At 39.1% G+C, this 24,037-nt stretch overlaps 1 protein-coding gene across 1 annotated transcript in view; it reads right to left on the minus strand.

Moving 5' to 3' along the window:
- Nucleotides 1–24,037, minus strand: part of LOC136863521 (dynein intermediate chain 2, ciliary-like) — a 234,239-nt gene that overhangs the window by 185,277 nt on the left and 24,925 nt on the right. The window contains exon 4 of the mRNA XM_068225982.1: nt 11,401–11,678. Coding sequence (XP_068082083.1) covers nt 11,401–11,678 — 278 coding nt within the window. The remainder of the gene's footprint in view (nt 1–11,400; nt 11,679–24,037) is intronic.

The raw sequence follows: 24,037 nt of genomic DNA on the forward strand, positions 1-24,037 counted from the left end.
GAAAAATACACAGCAGATTTTATTTTTATCATTTCCTGTACTCTTGTAAGTGAAGAAGGTCTGGGGGAAGCGATTCAAAATAGTTCGATTCCCTTATCGGCCGAACACCTGTTCTTGTTGAAACAACGGGGAGAGAAACCACTCTGGGAGACGCATCAGACAGTTATAGCCGACTGCAGAACGAGGGAAGTTCGTGGTGCAAGTTACAAAGAAAATGCATTATTTATGGTAATTTTAATCTCGTGTGTGTGTGAAGGGTAGTGTTTGGATGAGTGAGTTTTTAAATATGAAAATGTTATCTGTGAAAATGAGGGGCTAAGTACGAGGTTGCTGGGATGATGCAATCAGAATGCTGAGAATGTCACCAATGTGCAGGTCTGTCTATTTTATATTATGTTGTAGTTAGTAGTTAGTTACTGTCTGTCCTAACCAAATTTCCAGATGATTGTCGGGTGAGATTCGTAATTATCAGGCGAAAGGCGTTGTAAATTTTGGTCAGCGTGTGAAAATTTCAGTGTGTAAAATTCATGTCAAGAACGGTAAAAATGCGACGCTTAAAATTTTGTGTTGAGATGAGATATCATTCAAAGTGCGGATTTGTGAACGTTATAAGTGTAAATTTGTCGTGGCGAATATTGTAATTTCAGGTGTCAGTTGTATTCAGAAATGTTGAATAATAATAATAATAATAATAATAATAATAATAATAATAATAATAATAATAATAATAATAATAATAATAATAATAATGTCTACCGCGGGATAAGGAAATTCTTCTATGTCGAATTGCATTTAACCAGTTATTTTTCCAAGGATCGTAATCATATTTAGATAATGTCAATAAAATTTTGTTAGAGTCACAGTCATTAACGGGAAGAAAATTTTGAGACATCGTGTATACCAGTGTTGCGAAAGGTCGATGTGTGCTCTTGGATTTTTGAGGTTCGAAAGTCGTAATAATAGTAAAGTCAGAGATGTGCTTAATAATGGTTGTCGTTTTCACCAGGGGATCGATGTATGAAAAAGGATCTTGAAGGAAAGGGAATTGAGAGCGATGAATTGATATGTATGTGGAGACGAGATAGATACCGCTGGAAAGCGAGGAGAAAGAGTGTTGAGACAAGCTGTATTTTTGTAGAGGAAGTATTTAGGAACAGGCTGTGTGAGGCAGGCTGTATTGTTTTCCGCAATCAATCCGAATTTGAGATGACTATGATGTGAAGCATTGTGAAATTTATAGAACGATTCCAAGTGAAAACGACTCTAGTAAAATGTAAAGGTCTTGGTAGTAAACATCCAGTGAGTTTTGTTAAGATAAGGTACGGCCTTCAGGATCAAAGAGTACTTTGGACACACGGTTGGGTTTTATTTAATTTGTTCATTGGAGAGGTCATGGATAAGATGGTTGGAATTGATGATAGGCGATCTGCGAATTTCGAATGTGATGGTGATGATTATTATTTTGAAGGCATCCACTAAAAGGGAAACGTGTGTTGGGAATTTTCATTGGCAGCCCTGACACTTCAGTGCACAGGCTGAGATTGTGTTCGAGGTGGAGAATCGTTCGTCACGTCTATTTATTTTTGAGTTCACATATTATGATGAGGTAGACACTTGTTGTATTTTTTTCTCGAGAGGTAGGCACTTACTGTGTTTCGACTTGCATTCTTTTGATAATAGAGACGTAGTTCCGCCGTGCGTTTTTTTTGTCTGACCAGATTCAGTGTTATTGTTGGAGGTGTTTGAAATTGCGGTTCGCCTGATATGTTAAGGGAGACGTAGTACGACCCACTTTGACGCCCGACGATAGATTTAGGACGTCACGTGTTTATTCTTGGAGTCATTGGTGATGAGACGTCCTAGGTCACGCCCGACGATAGGATTTGGAAGGCATCATGTATATACTGATTAGGTTTAGGGTGTACAGATTTCAAGTGAGCCCGACGATAGGTCTGGGATGGTAGCTGTACACGCTCAAGTCTCGGTTAAGATGTGTTTCTTTTGTTTCTTTTGTGAAGTGGCCTGGGGGAAGGTAGCAGTTACAGTATGATATGATTTATTGTAGAGGGTCTATGCGAAGCTCTCATTGAGATAACGGGACTGTTGTTGATAAACGAGGGCTGTCCAAGTATGGGACACCGACCTGATCTAGATTAAATATTTTTACTGTGTTTCTTCGTGCGTGTTAAGCTGTATGACTTTGAGATGTTAATTTATTTTTACGAACTTCATTGTTTCTCGTTTTAACGTCCGTTTTCGTTTGATAGTGTGCATATTGACACTCAGTGTTTTAGAATGAGACTTGAGTTGCGGATGCGGTTTCGATTCGTCAGCCAGTATTTTATTTTATTTTCACCTTGTCATATTTTCATTCTTATTCATAGTAAGTAAGTAAGTAATCACTTTACCAGTAGTGTGTTGGGACAGACAGTAAATAGAGAGATCTGTACTGGTAGCATTGTTGTCAAGGGAAAGAATTCCTTAAATTTGTAGTAAATTTTAGCGTGGACTGGTAAATTTATTAAGCATAATAAACCCATTTCTAACCTGAAAATCGGTTCAATAATAATATTTTCAAGTGACTTTTCACTTTTTGATTAACTTCAGGGTTTGGCATTTCTTCAAAATGCATGATTAGTAAGTGTTTCCTGCATTTCGCAGTTTTGTTCCTTTAGAACGACTTAACGTAAGATCCTCCCGGATCATGTGGTTGTTGGGTCCTTCCGAACAGTTGTTTGGGTGATGCACAGTTAGCATCGGGATTAACGTATCACTTAAGGGTGTCATGAATGACAAATACATGGTGGAATTTTATTTCAATTGTGAATGATGCCATTAACTTGTAGTGAACACCATGCTTTCCCATAATATTTCGCAACCTATCCAAAGCAACTGATAGTCAGTTTGGTTCGATTAAGGGTCCATTCGGCGGATGTTCCGTATCCGTGAAGGGTATTTGACTGGTGGATAACCTTAATTAAGAGAAAATCAGGCGTTCTACTTGTTGAAAGTCAGATTTTCCACGGATCGTGTGGATTAACTCTCAGTTCTCGTTTGGAATGATAGGTGCCCGGTTTTCAGGTCTTTTTTTTTTTCAGTTTTTCAGTTTCGCTGTCCACTAACATATTAGCTTCTCCGAAGCAACTCTTCGACATTAGAAGAAACGAAGTGACGTTATGTAATGTGACTGCATTTGGAACTTTTCAAAAAGCAATAATAAAATTTTTTTTTTTATATTTTGTGGCAAGAATGCATATTAAATTAACGATGTTATCGTGCTCTTTCAGTTTAATAAAAGTTAGTAAGCACATTTTTGCTCCTCATTTCAAGTAGTTAGGCTTTCTTCTGAACCCCATCGTTTGGTTAAGATCGTGACCGAATTTATTCCCGCAACGACCCAAGATTTAAGAGTTCTAAATTGTTCTACTATAGCAGCCGTGGCCGACCAACGATGGAATGGTAAGTTCAAGGGTTCAATACATTGCCTCTATCAGTGAGATATGATGCAATTATTCTCAGAAGTCGTAATGTGAGTTTAAACATTAAAAGTCTTTTCAATAAGATGTCATGGTTGTTTTTATCAAATGCTTCTAAGAAGTCAGTGTAGATTACTTCAACTACTATCTGATTGTAAAGAATGTTAAAAACATCTTATGTAAAATTAACGAAGTTGTTACAGTTGATCTGCTAGGGAAGAAACCTTGCTGATTTACGTGTATACTGATTCTTGCATGGTGGTACATACTGTAATATAAGATTTATTCTAAAACTTAAAATTGTAACGGTTCAAATCCCGTTACAAGATGTTATCTGTATTTGTATTATTATTATTATTATTATTATTATTATTATTATTATTATTATTATTATTATTATTATTATTATTATTATTGTAACTATTATGATTGTTCAATTCAATTCTGCAATGCTTGTCGCTTGCGTGATTGTAGTCATATTGTTACGTATATATATGTGTGTGTAGATTAACACTAAAAACATGTACAGTAAGAGTTGCTGTATATCAGATGTGAATGTAGTGTGTGCAATAACTTGTGACATTGTAATATTGTGAAATACTGCTGGAGTAACTGCAGAGTCATTGCTACGTCATCGTGTGCGTTTAGCGGTGAGCTCACTTCGTGGGAGTTACCTAGGGTGCCACCGGCGGTTTCACCATTGCATGTAACATTTGTCGCGAGGTGGGAGTAGATCATAGTTATTTCTGGAGATTGCGTAGGCGTGTCAACCAAAGTCTATATAAGGTGGCTGTATATTGTAGCGTCAGTCATTATTCAATTGGAAGGAGAGACCACAGTTGGTCATTGAGTGAACGAGATGGAGAGGCCTCAGTCGGTCATTAGTCATTAGTTAAACGGAAGGTGAACAGTGAAGAAGTCAAATGAATAAGTGAACAAGTCATTAAGTGAACGAGATGGAGAGGACTCAGTCAGTCATTGAGTCAACAGGAAGGAGAGACCTCAGCCGGTCAGTTAAGCTCCATTCACAATGCAAACGTAACGTAACGTAAACTTAAAATTGACGTTAACTTAGAAGTTAGCGGCCATCTTATCTAATGGAACCATTCACAATGCGCCGACGTAAACTTAACTGCGAGTCCGTAGAATTAAGGGATTGCAAACTCCAAGCTCTTGCGGTTAATTTTACGTTAACTTTAAGAACCAGCCAATCAGAGCAGAGGTAAACATTGTGTGTTGTGCACGATATAATGACTTCTTTCGACGAAACACTTATAATTCTCTTTCAAAATAATCTTTGTGTATAGGCTATGTATGATAGAAGGAAAAAAATTACAAATACGCTGTACCGAAAAATAATAGGTGGAAATAAATATCCTGTAGCAATGAAATCTGACGGTAAATGGCGGGAGACAAGCTCTCAGCGCTGGCGATCGGACGAGAGACAATCCCTGTCATAAATAAAACAGTGTCCCTGTGTATTTCTTAACATTGTGACGGACTACTAGTTTACGAAAACGATATCATCCAAACAAATAGATCCAAACATCTCATCGGGGTGTGATAGATAGGGTCATAGATGTCGGTAAAGGAGACCTTACATTTCTTTTTATTAGAAAAGGGGAAGCAAATCGTAAGAAAGGCAAACAGTTCAGGTTTCATCCGCATGTCCTAAACGAACTGATGAGGGTCATTTCTTACAGTAGATTACCGAAATCGCCCTGAGATAACCTTCTTTGATTCAAGGGATGAACCCATTTTCTGCACCGTTGTTTAGATCGCCTTTTCAGGTACCGTAGGCCTACACAGCTCCCAGAAGCAAAGCAATAGATGTTTGAAGTAATATGAATTCCGCTACCACGTTGTTTGATTCAATCGAGGTACTGAAATATAAAACTGCGAGATAGCCCAAAACTTGACTTCCGTGCTAAATAACATGGCAGTGTTTTGATTGGCTGCTGTGTACTCTTTACGTTAATGTTACGTTCCTCCATTGTGAATACCACAAATTTTACGTTAATTTTAAGGTTACGTTACGTCGTTAAGTTTACGGTTACGTTTGCATTGTGAATGGGGTCTTAGTTGTGTTCGAAGGATAGGCTTCCCATGAAGTCATATAGGACAGACTTACCAAGAGGTCACCAGGATGGAAAAGAAGCAGTCACATGGACACATCACCAAATTAGGCTAGACACATCTACAGTAAACACCAGATCAAAGGAATACGTCGTAATTACACTCAAAGTGTTGCAGGTACAGTCAAGTGAACCAGTGAGGGATACATTTCGTGTATAACTGTTTAATATCCGGTCAAGAAGAATTCAAATTCATGCCTAGTTTCTTTCAGTTGGAATGTCATAATTTCATATTCTCATCTGTTTTATTGCAACAGTTCTTGCTATTTTTATTGAAATTATTTCAATAATATATTTTGTTCTATCAAATTAATTTAGCTTTTCTTTTTTCTTAGAGTAGAATCATATAGGCCTAACCTCAAATTTAATGGGGAAACCGAACGCCAATCTCCCTTTCCCAGAACCTATATGGTATGTTGTCAAAAGTAAGCTTATTACCCCACACCCTAGAGATATTCAAGAATCTCATTCTCTTAATGCTGCACTGAGTTGTAGTTGGCGCCCTTCAAATAACGTATGTGTAAGTAAGCAGGTAAGATCTAAGTGTGAGTACAAGGTCCGACGATTGTGTATTTTATTTAATGAATAATAATTTTCATATCTTTTCATTTAAATGCAGTTTTATATTTTTAATTTACTAAAGGAGTTAGGAACTTCTCAAGCTGGCGCGCGTAACATGCGAACAGTTTGGTAAAATTCAATTTTATTCATTTCTCCACATTTGAAAATAGGACAGACTTTACTGATTTTCCGGGTACTTCTAATTTTTTGTGTCTTTACACGAGGACAAGTCAATGAGAATCAGCAATGTTGCTCTAATTGTCTTTAGGTCGGCTCTATGGGGTTGTATGCCCACCAGCCGCTACATGGCACCGTTTTCCACGTCTGTGGTAGGTTTCAGCGTTATCAGATCAGTACAACTTGCGCTATTGCGACGTAAAACTGGCCACACCACTTTCTGTTTGCACCAAGGAGGAACAGCGTTCTGTCATCCGCTTTCTGTGGCCTGAGGGTGTACAAGGAGCGGAAATTCATAGAAGACTTTCAGCATCAAGATCTCTGCGTATTAGAACTTCAATCCGTATAACATAACAAATTTGTCAAGTAAAGTACATCGTTAACTTTTTTACGAAACAACTAGTCTTGAACTAAAAACATCTACTTTCGATTTAAATTAACGTGTCTGTCATCGCGAATTCTACAATTGCAGCTCCTCCTGTTGAACATTTCCTTTAATCCACAGCTTACGTTACTTTTCATCCTGATAGCAGAAGAAATAACGAGAATAACCCATAAGGAAGACGTAGTATCGTACGCCAACGCCGATGATATAGTGATCGTATCAAAGGACACCGTAAAACTACAAAACGCGATAAAAATATGGAGAAATGGTGCTACAAACACAAGTTCGAAATTAGTAAATCAAAAAGAAAAATGACGGTATTTAGGCAAGGATGAAAGATCCCAGCAATGGCAGAAATCTTCATAAAGAGGCAGAAAGTAGCCATAGTAAACGACTTCAAGTACCTTGGCATTACTCTGCAAACAAGTGCCAAATGCTTTACAAAGCATGTAACAGAGAAAGAAACACAGGCAGTACGGGCGATGCACGAAATCAACTACATCAGAACACTGAGCCTAGAGACGGCGACGACACTATTTAGATCAAAAATCGTGCCTGTACTAACATATGGGATATAAATCATATGGCCGTACCTCACAGAAAAGAACCTACACTCTCTAGAAATAGTAAAAGCTCTTTACATAAAAAGAGCGATCGGAGTATCTACGACAACAAGATCAGGACTCGTCTACCTTCTAGCGCGAGAATCCTTCCTCATTTAAGGTCTTATGGCGACGATGGGACAGGAAAGAGCTAGTAGTGGGAAGGAAGTGACCGTGGCCTTAATTAAGGTATGCCTGGTATGAAGATGGGAAACCACGGAAAACCATCATCAGGGCTGCCGGCAGTGGGGTTCAAACCCACTATCTCCCGAATTTAACCATTTTACAAATAGGTTAACAATTAGAAACAAAATATTACAGCAATGTTATATCTGCAAAGCAAGCTGCAGTAAGCCGTCTTTTTTTTAGAGCGCACTCATTATAATAGATACACACTGTATTGTATTGCCATAGTCTTAATTATAGCCAGTATAATAATAATAATAATAATAATAATAATAATAATAATAATAATAATAATAATAATAATATACTAATAACAACAACAATAATAATAATAATAATAATAATAATAATAATAATAATAATAATAATAATAATAATAATACCGTACTCTGCTACTGAACAAAGTGTGAAATTTTATAGTATTCCGTTACAACCTAACGAAATGCATTTAGAAAGGCAGTAGACAAATATAATTACACAAATAGGCCTCCATTACGCAATATCAATAGCTCTAAGGAATACCCTATTTTACATCCGTAAATTCATGTCCTCGTCCCGAGGTTGTGCATTTCTTTTCAAGCACACCCCTAATGGAAATGAGCTGCATGCACCGTTTTAACCACATACCAACCCTCATACCAATCTTAAGTTTCTGGCAGTGTCAGGATTCAAGCTCGGGCCCCCGAGGAAGGCAGCTAGTGGTGCCAACCGTTATATTACAGAGGCGGACTTGATCATTTTGTAAATACAGACACACAATATAAATAATAATTTATTGGTGTCCGGCTCCATTGCTAAATGATTAGCGTGCTGGCCTTTGGTCACAGGGGTCTCGGGTTCGATTCCCGGCAGTGTCGAGAATTTTAACCATAATTGGTTAATTCCGCTGGCTCGGGGGATGGGTGTATGTGCCGTCTTCATCATAATTTCATCCTCATCACGATGCACAGGTCACCTGCGGGCGTCAAATCGAAAGACCTGCATCTGGCGAGCCGAACTTGTCCTCGGACACTCCCGGCACTAAAACCCATACGCCAATTCATTTTTTCATCACTTATTGGCAAATTTTAGTGATTCTGAACTTGTCTTCTCATGCATAATTTTTGATAGTGTATATGCGGTTTCAATATCAGGAATTTCAATAGGTCTAACATCAAGCCTCAGCCTTTTTATCAGAAAAAGTTTCTCTACTCTCTTCCCCTTGTTGTAGTTCTCTTTCCCTGCGTTTGAAATGTGAGGTTGAGACCATTCACACGGTCGATTTTACGTGAGGTGACATGTTCTGAGCAAACTGCATAAACTACAGCTGAAATATGCTTACTTGTCACGGAAACAACAATTCGCCTTCATGAAATAATAACGGTTGTTACCAAGACCATCCTTAGAAAACATGGTTATGTTTAAAAACAGTTAAAATTTAAAGTTAATCGTCCCCCTAGCAGCATTAACCTACTCTAACATGATATCGTATTAGAAATAGACCAAGGATATTTTTCTTGAGACAGCATTCTTGAATGTGTATATGAACACTAATCTCGTTATCACTATGTTGCTTCTATCGTGAAATGGTAGGATATCAGGTGAAAAAATGTTTCTTTCTGATCACATTTGAAGTTATTGCTCCGTTGCTATTTCCTGCGAACTGTTTTCCTTGTAAATTTATTACATGGCCACTTTCTCCAAGTTTGGAATAATGTGGCCAATTTTGGTTGCATAAAACACTCTGAAATCCCACTGTTATTATTTAGTCGGCGATGGCAGCACACGGTGAGACGACAGCGAATATATGCGCGGTGAAACGCATTAACTTACAAATTTCGCCACTCGCAGCGCAGCGGTGCATTTCTCCCACCAGCGCAGGGTGCCTATAGTAAGTAAATTTGAATCAAGGTGCATCATAGCTAATGAACAGAGCTCGCAGCTGCAAGCGAATCTACCTGTATACCGATCTGTTTTCAGACCGACTTGGCTCTACGAACGTGAAAGCATGGTTCACTCAGGATATCTTATTCATAAGTTATAAGTAACAGATATGAATCTAGCGAGAATAATTGCTGGTAGAAACAGGTTGAAACAAAGGCAGGAGAGTACTCGGAATAAGGAGATAATGCCTGAGTTAGGTATAAATTAAATGGATGAACTCCAGTGTTATGGGCCATGTGAGGCGAATGCTGGAGGGTAGGTTACCTAGGAGAATAATGGATTCGGTCATGTAGAGTAAGAGAAGTTGAGGAAGGCCAAGGCAACGATGGTTAAACTCCGTTTGTAATGATTAAAAATGGGAGGTATGGAACGGAACAAGCCCACAATGCTAATAGCAAATAGAGGATTGTGGAGGCATAAACAGGGTCTTTATTTATGCTTGGCAGGGACTTTATCGCTCGACCTTGGCCGCCGATGAGAGGCCGCTACCGGCCACTGGCGCGCGGTTTCCGGCACTTCTGCAGTTGCTGAGAACTGTAGGGTGTTCAATGAAGCTACTGCGTACTGTATGTCGTATTGTATAGTGTTTTATTGTGTTTGTGTATAGTGCTGTAATGCACGTGAAATATTCGTTACGTGAACGTGTATATCTGCACAATACTTACATTAAGTGCAGAAAATCCTACGCTAGGACAAAAGTTTCGAGCGAAATTTCCAAGGAGACCCATTCCTATCAACCGGACAATAAAACAACTGGCCAAGAGATTCAAACCTACAGGTTCAGTAAACAATAAAAATAGACACAAAGGTCGTTATCTCCTTACTGAAGCGTGTTTGGTACGAGGATAATAAGTAAAAACCTGTGGCCCCCTCGTAGCCCAGATTTAACGGCACGTGATTTTTATTTGTGGGGAATGTTAAAAAATGTAGTTTATGGGAAAACCCTCACACACTACTGTAGATGAACTTAATGACAATATAAGAGCTGCAATTGCATCCATCAGTGCTGACGAACTTGGTAGAGCAACCGAAAGCTTCATTAGGAGATGCCGTATATGTTTGGCAGTGCCTGGAGAACATTTTCAGCTTAAACGGTAAAAATGGTGAGTAAAATGCATGATAATGCATGATAATGATTTTTGAGCATAAACTGTAAACATGGTATGTAAAATGCATGATAATGATTTTGAGCACCGTATTCTGCCGTACATATGCATGCGCGGTAGCCGGCAACTGAACCGTCACTGGCGGCCAAGGTCGAGCGAGAAAGTCGCTGTCAAACATAAATTAAGACCCTGCATTTATTAACAGAGGCTTGCAGACTGAAAGATGGAACGATGGAAAGTATATAGTGAAACAGTATGATGATTCTCGTTTTTTTGTAACCTCGCTTCATATTTTAACATGCTCATTTAACATTTTCGTTGAAGACACCTGCTACCTCCTTCAGTCTATTCGAGCTTATTGAGTTCTCTTTTACTTCACTTTCTCATTAGGCTTACTCAAAACTGTCAACATGTTTATATATTTTCTCTAATCTCTATTAATCTCCTCGCTTCTCCCTATCCTCCTGCCATCAATGTTTGTTTTTCTCTCTCCGCAATGATTCTAATTCTCCAATTTTCGAAATTCTCATTTACTGCGTCAGGCTGTTTTTGACTCCTCTCACACCCTTTCCCAAAATTCCAATTTCAACAAACGCTACCTTCTTGTATCATGATATCATCCATCACATTTATAAACAGTAAAGGTGGCCATAAATTTGACAGTTTCAAAACAATTCAATAATTCGTAGACAGTTTTCAATATTGATATAGCGATAAAATTTGTTTACACGTATTGTCGCTCAAATAGGAATGAGTGCATGGTATTTTATGTTCCTTGCATTCAATATTTTATCAGAGTTAATTTTAATTTTAATCAAAATAAGTTAATAACGTAAATAAAGTACTTACTCTGAAGGGATTGTTATAAGTAAGAGCAGCTCGATCACAGTAGTTGAACTGATTAATAACCTTTTTAGGGCCTCCAGCAGGAACTATTACATCAACACTGCTGTCTTTCCTCCCACCATCCTCATCATCCTTGTCTTCTCCTTCACCTCCAGCATCATCAGCTGGTGCTTCCTCTTCCTCAGCTAATGTTTCTTCTGGGTGCTCTGTTTGACCATCTGCCTCCTCATCTATGTTTGAAGACCTTCGACTCTCTTTACCCTCTGCTGATTCTCCTCCATCTTTATCATCTGAAAGTCCATAAATGATTTAAAGGAAATAATACAATGGACATATTCAAAGCTCAAACAAAAATAAAAAATTCCTTCCATGTGATAAGACAGTGATTCATTTATGGATAGGAGCTTTACGGTATTTGATCGCAAGTTACCGAAGGGAAAATTCAAACATGAATTTTCAAGATTTTGAGCACTGAAAAGTATATGCTTCATTATGCTAAAGAATGAGCTCTTCGAAGTTTATCAACGCTGCTTAATTAACTCCATTTTATAAGGTGATTAACACAATGTATTTTCCAAAATGCTTCTCTGCCCTATGTAATCTGATAGGTTCAAAACATACTAAGTATGGCATTTGCTTTCTAGACTAATTCCTGTTGAAAGTTAAAGGTCATTTTTTGTTGAAATGGTGCACTGAAGTAGAGAAGAATGCAATAGTATTAGTAGAACACGATGGTTTAGAAGTCCCCCGAAAGAAAGAAGTTGGTCACCTGTGCGGGATTTGAATACCCATACATGTAATTTTATCAAAACTGTCATTGGTATAGCCTATTGTTTACAATATGAAAATTAACGCGCCAACTCCAACCGAAGATCATGAGGCATTATGACATTGTCACTCATAACTATGGAGTTAATACTACGTAATATAACAGTTTTGATGATTTATTTCATAGCTTCCGACAAGAAACGTATGAAGATATACATGTGGTGCCATATGTAACCGTTTCTAATTCTTGGAGAGTCATAATGTGTGAACTGGAGCGCAATCAACTAAGGAAGGCATTAGATGAAGCTTGAGTGTCTCTGGACAACAGTCTTTAAATTGTACTGCACCCGCTCACCTCCTGAGTCCCAGACTAGCCTTAATCTCAGGGGAGATCAGTTCGTAAACGATAATTTTCCTTTATCAATAACAAAACTATATATACGCGCACCAAATTAACACAGGAATGAACGGGGCATGCAAATTAATGTAGAGGGGGACGGTTCGTTCATGGATACTGAAACGGTAACACCCTACGAGCATTCACGTTTCATTCTTTTATTAAGAGAAGCTTGCTAACACCCGGCCGTAAGCCTTTAAAACTTGCGCCGAGCGCACAGGCATAATGGGAACTGCGAGCAAGTTCGCGACGTTCCAGAACACCGGCCAAGGACAAGCGACGTCACGCAGAAGGTTCCTTCGTGTTCCATTGCTGCATGAACGAAATATAAGCGAGTCGCCAGCCTGGGGTAAGGCAGAATGTAAGCAGAGAGCCTGCAGTAAAGCAGAGAGAGTGTGCGGTATGCGACGGCAGTGTCCTGAAGGCAGAGAGTGGAGTGAGTCGGCAGTAAGCCGTGAGTCAGCGAGTGTGTGCAAGTAAGCACGTCGCGACATAATTCGTCTCTCGGTCCGGCTGTATATTTGAATTCGTTTAAAGACTGTGTTCTTGCATTAATTGTGTCAGCTTTGAATTCGTTTAAAGACTGTGTTCTCGCCAGCTTGAATTCATTTAAAGACTGTGTTCTCACATAAACTGTGCCAGCTTTGAATTCGTTTAAAGACTGTGTTCTTGCATTAATTGTGTCAGCTTTGAATTCGTTTAAAGACTGTGTTCTCGCCAGCTTGAATTCATTTAAAGACTGTGTTCTCACATAAACTGTGCCAGCTTTGAATTCGTTTAAAGACTGTGTTCTTGCATTAATTGTGTCAGCTTTGAATTCGTTTAAAGACTGTGTTCTCGCCAGCTTGAATTCATTTAAAGACTGTGTTCTCACATAAACTGTGCCAGCTTTGAATTCGTTTAAAGACTGTGTTCTTGCATTAATTGTGTCAGCTTTATTTCATTTAAAGACTGTGTTCTTGCATTAACTGTGCCAGCATTGATTTCGTTCAAAGACTGTGTGAAAGCAGCGGTAGTATTTCTAGCCAGCCTCAATTTCCTTTAAAGACTATGTCTATCCGTTGAACTGTGTTGCATTATGATCTTAAGTGCCAGTGTTAATCTGAAAATCACGACGTACGGGAATTTGGACTGTCATTTATTTCAACAAATGTATTATGCTGGTGGAGTACAGTGCAGAGACTGTACTCGATAAATTTAATTTTCTTTATGAAGTGCTTGATCACCGCACCTCGGAAGGTTCTAGATTGTTTCATTTGCGTATTATTCCAAATACGAACTGTGACTCTAACTTTATCCTTGCTGCTGTGGGAACTATTTCGGCGTGCTTCGCCATAGGGAAGTGTCACACCAGTACCCCATGACGTCAAATGTGGAAGCTCCACATTTCCCCGTTCCTGCCTCTGGTTCGAGTCATCAACACTAATACAAACACCAACGACGGAAGACAACGCCGACGCCGACCGCAAGACGACGCAGCCGCCGCGGGACAACGTCCTCTTCACGCCCTCAGGGACAAATCTACAATTCAGCTATAAAAGGTGACATAATTATTTACCTATTTATTGAATAAACTGAAGGATCCACTTAATCATGAATTTTTCTTTCACTACCCTTCTCTCTTACTCTCTTAGCATGGGCCGTACACGCCTTGTCGTTCCTCATGCTCTCCGATAAACTGAAGTACGGGCGTTCCTGTTACAGAGAGAAGGGAGTGAATAGTGGCACCCGTGACGTTGGGGCCAGATTAAAGAGAGTAAAGTGATAAAAATTAACTTTGAAATCAGTGATATCTTAACTTACCAATTCAAATAAAAGTGCATAGTACGTACGTTAATTCCAATTCAGTGAATGTGTTAAAATTTTACGAAGTTCAATTCAATGACTTTGACGAAATTTTAAACTTTTGGCACAGAACTCTGATCAAGTTTATGGCACAAGTGATTATTTTTCTCTTTCTCTTGCTATGTAAAACATTTCAGGCATAATATTCATGCACAGGCTTATATAAATTTTGATATTTATGTTGGTGAAATTTTGAACTTTACCATTGGACAATAATGGTGATATTTAATTTTATGCACAAGTGTTTGATATTTTGTGTTGGTGAAATTTTGAACTTTACCATTGGACAATAATGGTGATTTTACGTATGAGGTGAATGATTGTATTTTCTGCATTTTGTGAAAATAACGACATTAATATGGAAAATATACTAGCTGCCATCGAGGCTTTAAAAATCAGTCTAAATGACAGGATTACGGAAAGTAACACTAATCTCGGGCGTAGGATTGCTGAATCTAATAACACTTTAGGAGCTCAACTTAAAGAATCTAACAATACTTTAGGAGCTCAACTTAAAGAATCTAACGCGACCCTGGAAGCCACTAAGGCTAGTATAGGTCAACTTAGGGAGTCTAATGAAGTAACTAATCGTAGTATCACTCAACTAAGGGAGGCTAATGAAGCAACTAATCGTAGTATCACTCAACTAAGGGAGGCTAATGAAGCCAACATTGTAAAATTGACAGAATCTGTTGATCAAAAATTTGCAGAAGTTAATAATAATTTGGAACGTAGGCTCAATAGTGCAGGTGCCGAAATTGAAAAAAGATTTAAAGAATCTAACAAAAGAATGGATTCTAAGTTTACGGAAATAAATGAAAGATTAACACGTGACTTAGAAACCATTAAGCAAGATATAAAATCACAAGTGGCGGAGGACTTAAAACTTGCTTTCCCGTCTTCTTCTCAGGAAGTCCTTAAAGAAGTAGAAAGCTTAAAGGAAGAATTTCAAGAGTCCCATGCTCAATTATCTCTTGCGCAAACTAAAATCGCGTCTATTCAAGACAAACTTCATGAATCTGTTAAAAATAATTTCATGAAGTTGGGAAACGAAATTACTCTTCTGAAAAGTCAGCAAGAGGAGGCCGATAAACGTGTCAAGACTCAGTTAGATAATGCTCACACGCAGATTACTCGTATCTGTCGCGATGTAGCAGAAGTCAAGACCGACATAGAGAAGGAGGTCAAGGAAATTGAGAATTCCGTACAGGGGAAAATTAAAACCCTAAAACTTGAACTCCAAGGGGGTATAGAAGCTCTCAACAGCAAAGTATCGCAAATCGAACAGGATGTTTCATCATCTAGCCTTCACAACACTAGTCGAGAATCCATGAATGTTTCCACAATTTTTAAAATAACTGAGGAAAAACCAGCCAAATTTTCGGGGAAAGAGGAGTATACTGCTAAGGAGTTTCTCCTCAACCTCGAAGAATTCTTTCAAGAAAATCACGTTAAGACCGACCGTCGTTTACGAATAGCATCTCGATTGTTAGAAGGCAAGGCGTTAATGTGGTTTACCGCTTTTAAATTCAGTATTAACACTTACGAAGAATTTAAGGAAGCCTTACTTAGACGATTTTGGAGTGCTGAGGCTCAGCACCTGATAAAACTTCAATTATACTCTAGAAAGTATAACACGTCCGTCAATTCCTCGCGATATTCAGATTATCTCATATCTCAGCTTAAAAAGATGCAGTTTTTCGACCCTCCTTTACCGGAGCAAGAACTTATTCAGGTCATAACGCTGCAATTTCCACCAAATGTTCAGGAAATATTGGTGGCAGCAAACGTCCAGGACTTGGAGCAGCTCGATGATGTCCTGAGGAAACTCGATACTGCGCACACTCAGAGCGCAGCAAAAGCAGGTCGAACCAAAGAAATCACAACCAACTTTACGGAAATGAAAACTCCAGTTCAAGTAAATCCAGAACCGCGAGAAGAAAGAGAAACTCGCCGAGATATTCCGTTTCGGTATAGAAGATCTAGGAATTGCCCCTACGAAGGGAGGGCTAAGTTTCAACCTGGACCTTCATGGAGGCAGGCAGCTAATCAACCCAATGATAATAGGAACTCCCAGCGGGAAGAATTAGAGAAACGTTGGAGAGAGACTACGGAATATGTAAGGAATAAGAACAGGGAAGAGGGTTTACCTGGAGCAGCTTCTTTGGAATACCAGGCAGAGATACAGAGAAGAAATGAGAGAACGGAAATGGATCCAAGAGCTACGGGTACAAAAAAAAAACTTTGTCGAAGCAATAAAGAGACTGCCTGAAAACCCGGAGGGAGGAGAAGTAGTATGTAGCGCACTCATTAACCATTGGTATTTAGAGGATGCAGATTTACTATATGAGGATTCAACACCACGACAGCCTCAGATACAACGCGGCTTACCGATCATTATCATTAAGTTAGGCAATATGATTGTCCACTCTCTAGTAGACTCGGGATCGCAAGCCTCACTAATTTCGCAGAAATTAATAGATGTGGCGCAGGAGACGACCTACATCTCCATCTTGCCGGTTGCTCAAGTTAAGGTTAAAGGCATAGTTCCTGACAAAGCTATTAAATGCAAATTCCAGGCGTTTCTTGAGTTAGAAATTGGTGGTGTTAAGTTCCAACATCTATTTTTGATCTTGACGCAAATGAAATTTGACTTAATTCTTGGATCAGACTTTCTCATTCAACATGGGGGAATCATTGATTATCCCGCTAATGTGATTAAATTTTTCCACGTCGAATCTGTAGGGCTACAGTTGGTTACTTATAATGACGTGAAGAATCCGGAATGTGAGACCCCGGTGGGCATAGTAGAAGGCAAGATGAGCGAGGCTCCGCCTGTCGAAGAAAGCGTCCACGAAGAGGGGCGACCCGAGGAAGTGGGACCCGTAGAGGACCAGATGGCGTCCATTATCGATGATGAGTTTAACGAGGACCACTACAACTTCACGCTTTTCGCCAATGTAGCTGAAAGCCCAGATTACGATGATGATAAAGTAATAAAGGCAATCCAAGAGCTTTTTAAGAAGTTTCCAGATGTATTTTCTGAGAAACCTGGAGTCATTAAGGGTTTCAAGCACCACTTAGATGTTACTGACACATCACCTTATAAGAAACGGCCTTATCCGACACCCGGAAGCCAACCCAGCCGAACGGGTTATGCGCGAAATTGCCAGATTCTGTAGATTGTATTGTGGACAACAGCATTGGAAGTGGGTTGAAGTTCTGCCCATTATGCAAAGGATCGTCAATACCACCATGCATGAGTCTATTCAGGACATCCCTTTGAGTGTACATAAAGGCCTCACCCCTGACAGACCTTGGGATCGAGTTTTGCCTGATCAACCTGACGCAGCAGTGAGCCAACAAGCTCGCATTACTAAGGCACTTCGGCAATTACGACATGCTGCTCAAATCCGAGAAAAGAAGTTACGACATCACAAGTTTCGACAACCCTTACAAGTGGATGACCTAGTATTAATACGCAAGCCTGCAGTTTCACACCCTGACCAGGGAATTTACGCCAAATTTTGTCCCTTGTTCATAGGACCCTTCAGGATACTTACCGCACTAGATAATGGTGCCTACGAAGTAGGAAGGGCAGATAGCGACGTTGACGGAATCTTCAACTCGGCCAATCTCAAGAAATACTTTACTAGGAGATGAGCGAAAAGAAAATCGCCCAGCAATTTTCTTTTTCCCGAGCAGGGGGGGAGATGAAACGGTAACACCCTACGAGCATTCACGTTTCATTCTTTTATTAAGAGAAGCTCGCTAACACCCGGCCGTAAGCCTTTAAAACTTGCGCCGAGCGCACAGGCATAATGGGAACTGCGAGCAAGTTCGCGACGTTCCAGAACACCGGCCAAGGACAAGCGACGTCACGCAGAAGGTTCCTTCGTGTTCCATTGCTGCATGAACGAAATATAAGCGAGTCGCCAGCCTGGGGTAAGGCAGAATGTAAGCAGAGAGCCTGCAGTAAAGCAGAGAGAGTGTGCGGTATGCGACGGCAGTGTGCTGAAGGCAGAGAGTGGAGTGAGTCGGCAGTAAGCCGTGAGTCAGCGAGTGTGTGCAAGTAAGCACGTCGCGACATAATTCGTCTCTCGGTCCGGCTGTATATTTGAATTCGTTTAAAGACTGTGTTCTTGCATTAATTGTGTCAGCTTTGAATTCGTTTAAAGACTGTGTTCTCGCCAGCTTGAATTCATTTAAAGACTGTGTTCTCACATAAACTGTGCCAGCTTTGAATTCGTTTAAAGACTGTGTTCTTGCATTAATTGTGTCAGCTTTGAATTCGTTTAAAGACTGTGTTCTCGCCAGCTTGAATTCATTTAAAGACTGTGTTCTCACATAAACTGTGCCAGCTTTGAATTCGTTTAAAGACTGTGTTCTTGCATTAATTGTGTCAGCTTTGAATTCGTTTAAAGACTGTGTTCTCGCCAGCTTGAATTCATTTAAAGACTGTGTTCTCACATAAACTGTGCCAGCTTTGAATTCGTTTAAAGACTGTGTTCTTGCATTAATTGTGTCAGCTTTGAATTCGTTTAAAGACTGTGTTCTCGCCAGCTTGAATTCATTTAAAGACTGTGTTCTCACATAAACTGTGCCAGCTTTGAATTCGTTTAAAGACTGTGTTCTTGCATTAATTGTGTCAGCTTTATTTCATTTAAAGACTGTGTTCTTGCATTAACTGTGCCAGCATTGATTTCGTTCAAAGACTGTGTGAAAGCAGCGGTAGTATTTCTAGCCAGCCTCAATTTCCTTTAAAGACTATGTCTATCCGTTGAACTGTGTTGCATTATGATCTTAAGTGCCAGTGTTAATCTGAAAATCACGACGTACGGGAATTTGGACTGTCATTTATTTCAACAAATGTATTATGCTGGTGGAGTACAGTGCAGAGACTGTACTCGATAAATTTAATTTTCTTTATGAAGTGCTTGATCACCGCACCTCGGAAGGTTCTAGATTGTTTCATTTGCGTATTATTCCAAATACGAACTGTGACTCTAACTTTATCCTTGCTGCTGTGGGAACTATTTCGGCGTGCTTCGCCATAGGGAAGTGTCACACCAGTACCCCATGACGTCAAATGTGGAAGCTCCACATTTCCCCGTTCCTGCCTCTGGTTCGAGTCATCAACACTAATACAAACACCAACGACGGAAGACAACGCCGACGCCGACCGCAAGACGACGCAGCCGCCGCGGGACAACGTCCTCTTCACGCCCTCAGGGACAAATCTACAATTCAGCTATAAAAGGTGACATAATTATTTACCTATTTATTGAATAAACTGAAGGATCCACTTAATCATGAATTTTTCTTTCACTACCCTTCTCTCTTACTCTCTTAGCATGGGCCGTACACGCCTTGTCGTTCCTCATGCTCTCCGATAAACTGAAGTACGGGCGTTCCTGTTACAATACAAATTATAGACTCCACAATAGGACTGGGAAGTGACAACTTAAATTTCATGAGCATACTGGACTAACTACAATAAAAAGATATGGAAAGTGCTTCCTATTGAAATTACAATGAGAAGCAATTTATTGACTTATTTTGCAAACTGCACATGGGAAACTTACATCCTGAAAAAGAAATGACATAATACTTGGATTCACCTCACTACTCTGGTAGTGTAAAATATTTGGTGAATTCGCCCCATTGGTTACTGGGGATCGAATCCACATCCGTATGAGTGGACGTTTGACCGCTGGAGATCTTCTTTCGGAGACGAAGGCATGAGAGTAACTATTTACTGTCATCTCCCCGTTCCGTTGGACATGAGTCACTTCCGGTATGTACATTCTAGTGGGACGGACCACCACCGTGGAAATGTTATCGTATCGAAAACGGGAATTTATTGTACGGACAAACTCTAACATATATTTCCAGATTCACAAACATGCCAGGTGTAGCTCCTTAACTCAAAGCTTATCTCAATATTTACATTTGTCAATATGACAAGACGTACGGAAAGGTTCATTACTATGCTCTGACAACGAAGACATGTGCCGTCTGTGGGTTATTTCGCACCTACCGCCAACAATCTCCCACGTGGAAACCCAACATCTGGGTCCGACCAGTTCGACACAGGACGACTGTCCCTTTCATGTCTTCCTATGATTATTAAATAATTATCATTATCATTCTTTATCTGATCATTATCATATTCTGTGATTACAATCAATTATTTTATTATTATTAATTTCAATTATCATCCTATTTTTTATTAGTATCATTTATCATCCGGGATGATTTTATGCTATCCTTTGCGGACGCTTCAAACGAAGCGTCGTTTTCCCTCGTAATTATTCCGCACAAGTTAATGATCAGTTTCGTAACACATTATTATTATTATTATTATTATTATTATTATTATTATTATTACTTTCATCGGTGGAGATTATCATTATCGCATCACTTATTCATCATGGATTTAATATTTTACCTTGATCTCACCATAATTATTCTCAAATTAATCGAATAAATTCTTGCTATTATTACTCTTCATATTATTATTATTATTATTATTATTATTATTATTATTATTATTATTATTATTATTATGGTAACATATTTCACGTGTTACACTACCGTTAGCGATATTTATGGTTAATGCATAAGCTTTTACAATTTCGGTCTACTTTGGCACTAAGGAATTGACTTAAAACAAGATTCGCTTGGATTATTATTATTATTATTATTATTATTATTATTATTATTATTATTATTAAAATGGCAAGTTTTATATTTTTATTTCCACTCTCTAGAATTTAGTCATATATGTTGAGTCCCAACATGAACTACCAAGATCCGATTAACATCGATCGGGACGCCACGGTATTCGGAACCGTAACCTTCATTTCGTACTGCCGTTAATTTTATGGGTACACCATGTCCTCCCAAGACACACCTCAAATTCCATGGCACATCGCGGCTGGGCAAATACATCCAATGCCTGCGATTGCTAACTTTTAATATACTAATTAATCCTTGGTGCTTGGATTCTGCCACTCATAACACCGGAATCGACATTATATCGTCTTAGGCATCGAGATTTATCTCTTTCATCATCAAAAACAGTACGGCTCAATTCTCACCTCTTGCCGGATTTTCGTCCCGCACGGCTTCCGATCTTAAAAATAGGCTCAAATCACTCTGGGCTTTCAACATAACGTGACCATCCTATACACGTGCCTCTATCACTTTTAAACAAATTGTTATGGTTATTATAGAGTCCAAAAACGTGAAATCAACAATTTACATAAAAATCAAATTTACTGCCCGAATTAAGTTCTTTAACGCTACATGTTATCTCCACATTGATTATTATTTTCACTAGCCACTCACGAAGCACTGTCATTATAATTATACTTTAACTTGCAAGCGCACAAATTATTATTATTATTATTATTATTATTATTATTATTATTATTATTATTATTATTATTATGACCTTTCGTACGCAACACAAATTTTACACACTCTTGCACTATCATAATCTGGCTGTCTGGTAACAAATATTCATACTAAAATACAAATAATCACCGCAGTGATTGAAAATCAAATAAATGGGTTAGCACAAAAAGAAATCTAACACTTGGAATGAACTTTGATATAAGTATTGACAAACAGCATGCATTAATTGAAAAAATATCCCATATTTACATTATGTACAACAAACAAATGCTCAATTAATTAATCTAACCCATAATTACGTTAATATATATTAGTTCGTCCGTCTATCTTAAAAATCATGGATTCGGGAGGTGATCCATGTTAAGTAACCATGATTAATCTACACTGAATCCCGTTTTGTCGCGATAACATCCTCAAATATTAAATTCGTGTACTCATTCCTTTGTAGAATTCCATTGCCTCGTAGCGGATGAGAAGCCTCATGGCCCCATGGTGATTTACTCGTACATCATTTTGCACTTTATAAAATTAACACAACAAAACACTTCTGGGCGATTACACATGATTAACATCTTATTAGATGATTTATACAAAAATAAAAAAACACTTATAGGTGCCACTAGACCCATCACATTTGCACAATATTTTCTTCCTTGAGCCCGAACCACAAGCCGTGACACATTACGACGAAGTGTCGTTTCATTCGAACCGGCGCGTATCGCGTTCTTCAACCGGCACTTCCTGAAGTATACGATGCCGTCTTGTGATCGCCTCGCTCCTACAGTTCCCTGCTACAATAACTGTTACACCGCCTATCATGGCATATTTATATCAGGCTCTGAACACTGCCTTCAAAGGGTACTTTCGGCGTTCCATCGATCCTTTAAATTCCAACACATGAAATGTTGAGAAATGTATTAATTTCATATACAGTGATACTGATAATTTACACTCGATATTCAGAATAATTGTCACCGTTCGTCTTCACCTTCATGACTACTAACGTACTTTCAACTCTAACAGAATCTATAATGCGTTTCCTGGTACTGAGTCACAGAGTCACCGTGTCAGCGTATCAAATTATTTCAAACGATTGGTTGCCGTGAAGCCCGACTCCCTAGTATATATGGTCGACCTGGTTTCGCGCGTGGTTTATCTGCGTTCACTCCGGAGGGAGGGGGTTGGTTATCCTAAATCGGCATTTGCAGGTGGATTTGGATCTCTGAATTTATCCCACTTAATAAACTGGCGATACACATTCACGTGTCGTATTCTGATCTCATATCGTTCGGCGATCACGGAGATATTACTTGATTTCTGTCCTCCACTTTTCGCGCGCTAAGTCGGCGTCCCTGATGGCGTGATCGTCTTACCTATGGCGAGATAGCGTGGGTCATTTCCAAGAATTATTTGCTTTAATTCATTACAATTGCAACTAATCAACATTGGGATGATATCACAAAAATCCCCTCGGTTCAGATTTGGTGGTTGAAATATTTTAATTATTGTTATCGGAGAAACTAACTGTAGTTCATATTGATTTCACTTATGTTGGCGCATCTGCGAGTCCTTTACTAATTTTGTCATTGGCTAATATTGCAGCGGTTCGTTTAAATATCTTCTTCTGTCAACTTGACAACAAAATGCCTGGAGGCGTTGGAAACTTTGTTGCGACACTTTCTCAGTATGGTGACGCGCTGCCCGCACCTTGTTCAAAAATAAATGCTCCCTTTCTCCTCGTAACAATTAGCTCTGTTGTTGCCAGTGCTCGATTTTAATCTTCTCAGCTTCTGGCAAGGAATATATACCATCGATTATGACAAGCTTAACTTTGGCGACAGATTGTCGAGAATACGTCTGACTATGTTGAAATTCTTCCTTCCACACCAAACTGATTCAATATTCCCATATGTCTACATTTATTTTATTTTAACAAATCATGACAACTATGGCCCATCTCATCCGGGTACAGTACAGGGCAGCAAGTCATATATTTGAGGGTGCAATATTACAGCAAATTCTCTCAAAGTATTACTGAATTACCATTCCAAACCTTTCAGCAACGAAAAAGCATGCTGACTGAATACAAAAACATAAGGTACAAGATCTCCGTACCACCGGGCGAGTTGGCCGTGTGCGTAGAGGCGCGCGGCTGTGAGCTTGCATCCGGGAGATAGTAGGTTCGAATCCCACTATCGGCAGCCCTGA

The sequence above is a fragment of the Anabrus simplex genome, chromosome 2 (genome assembly GCF_040414725.1).
Source record: "Anabrus simplex isolate iqAnaSimp1 chromosome 2, ASM4041472v1, whole genome shotgun sequence".
In the NCBI taxonomy this organism is placed as follows: domain Eukaryota; kingdom Metazoa; phylum Arthropoda; class Insecta; order Orthoptera; family Tettigoniidae; genus Anabrus; species Anabrus simplex.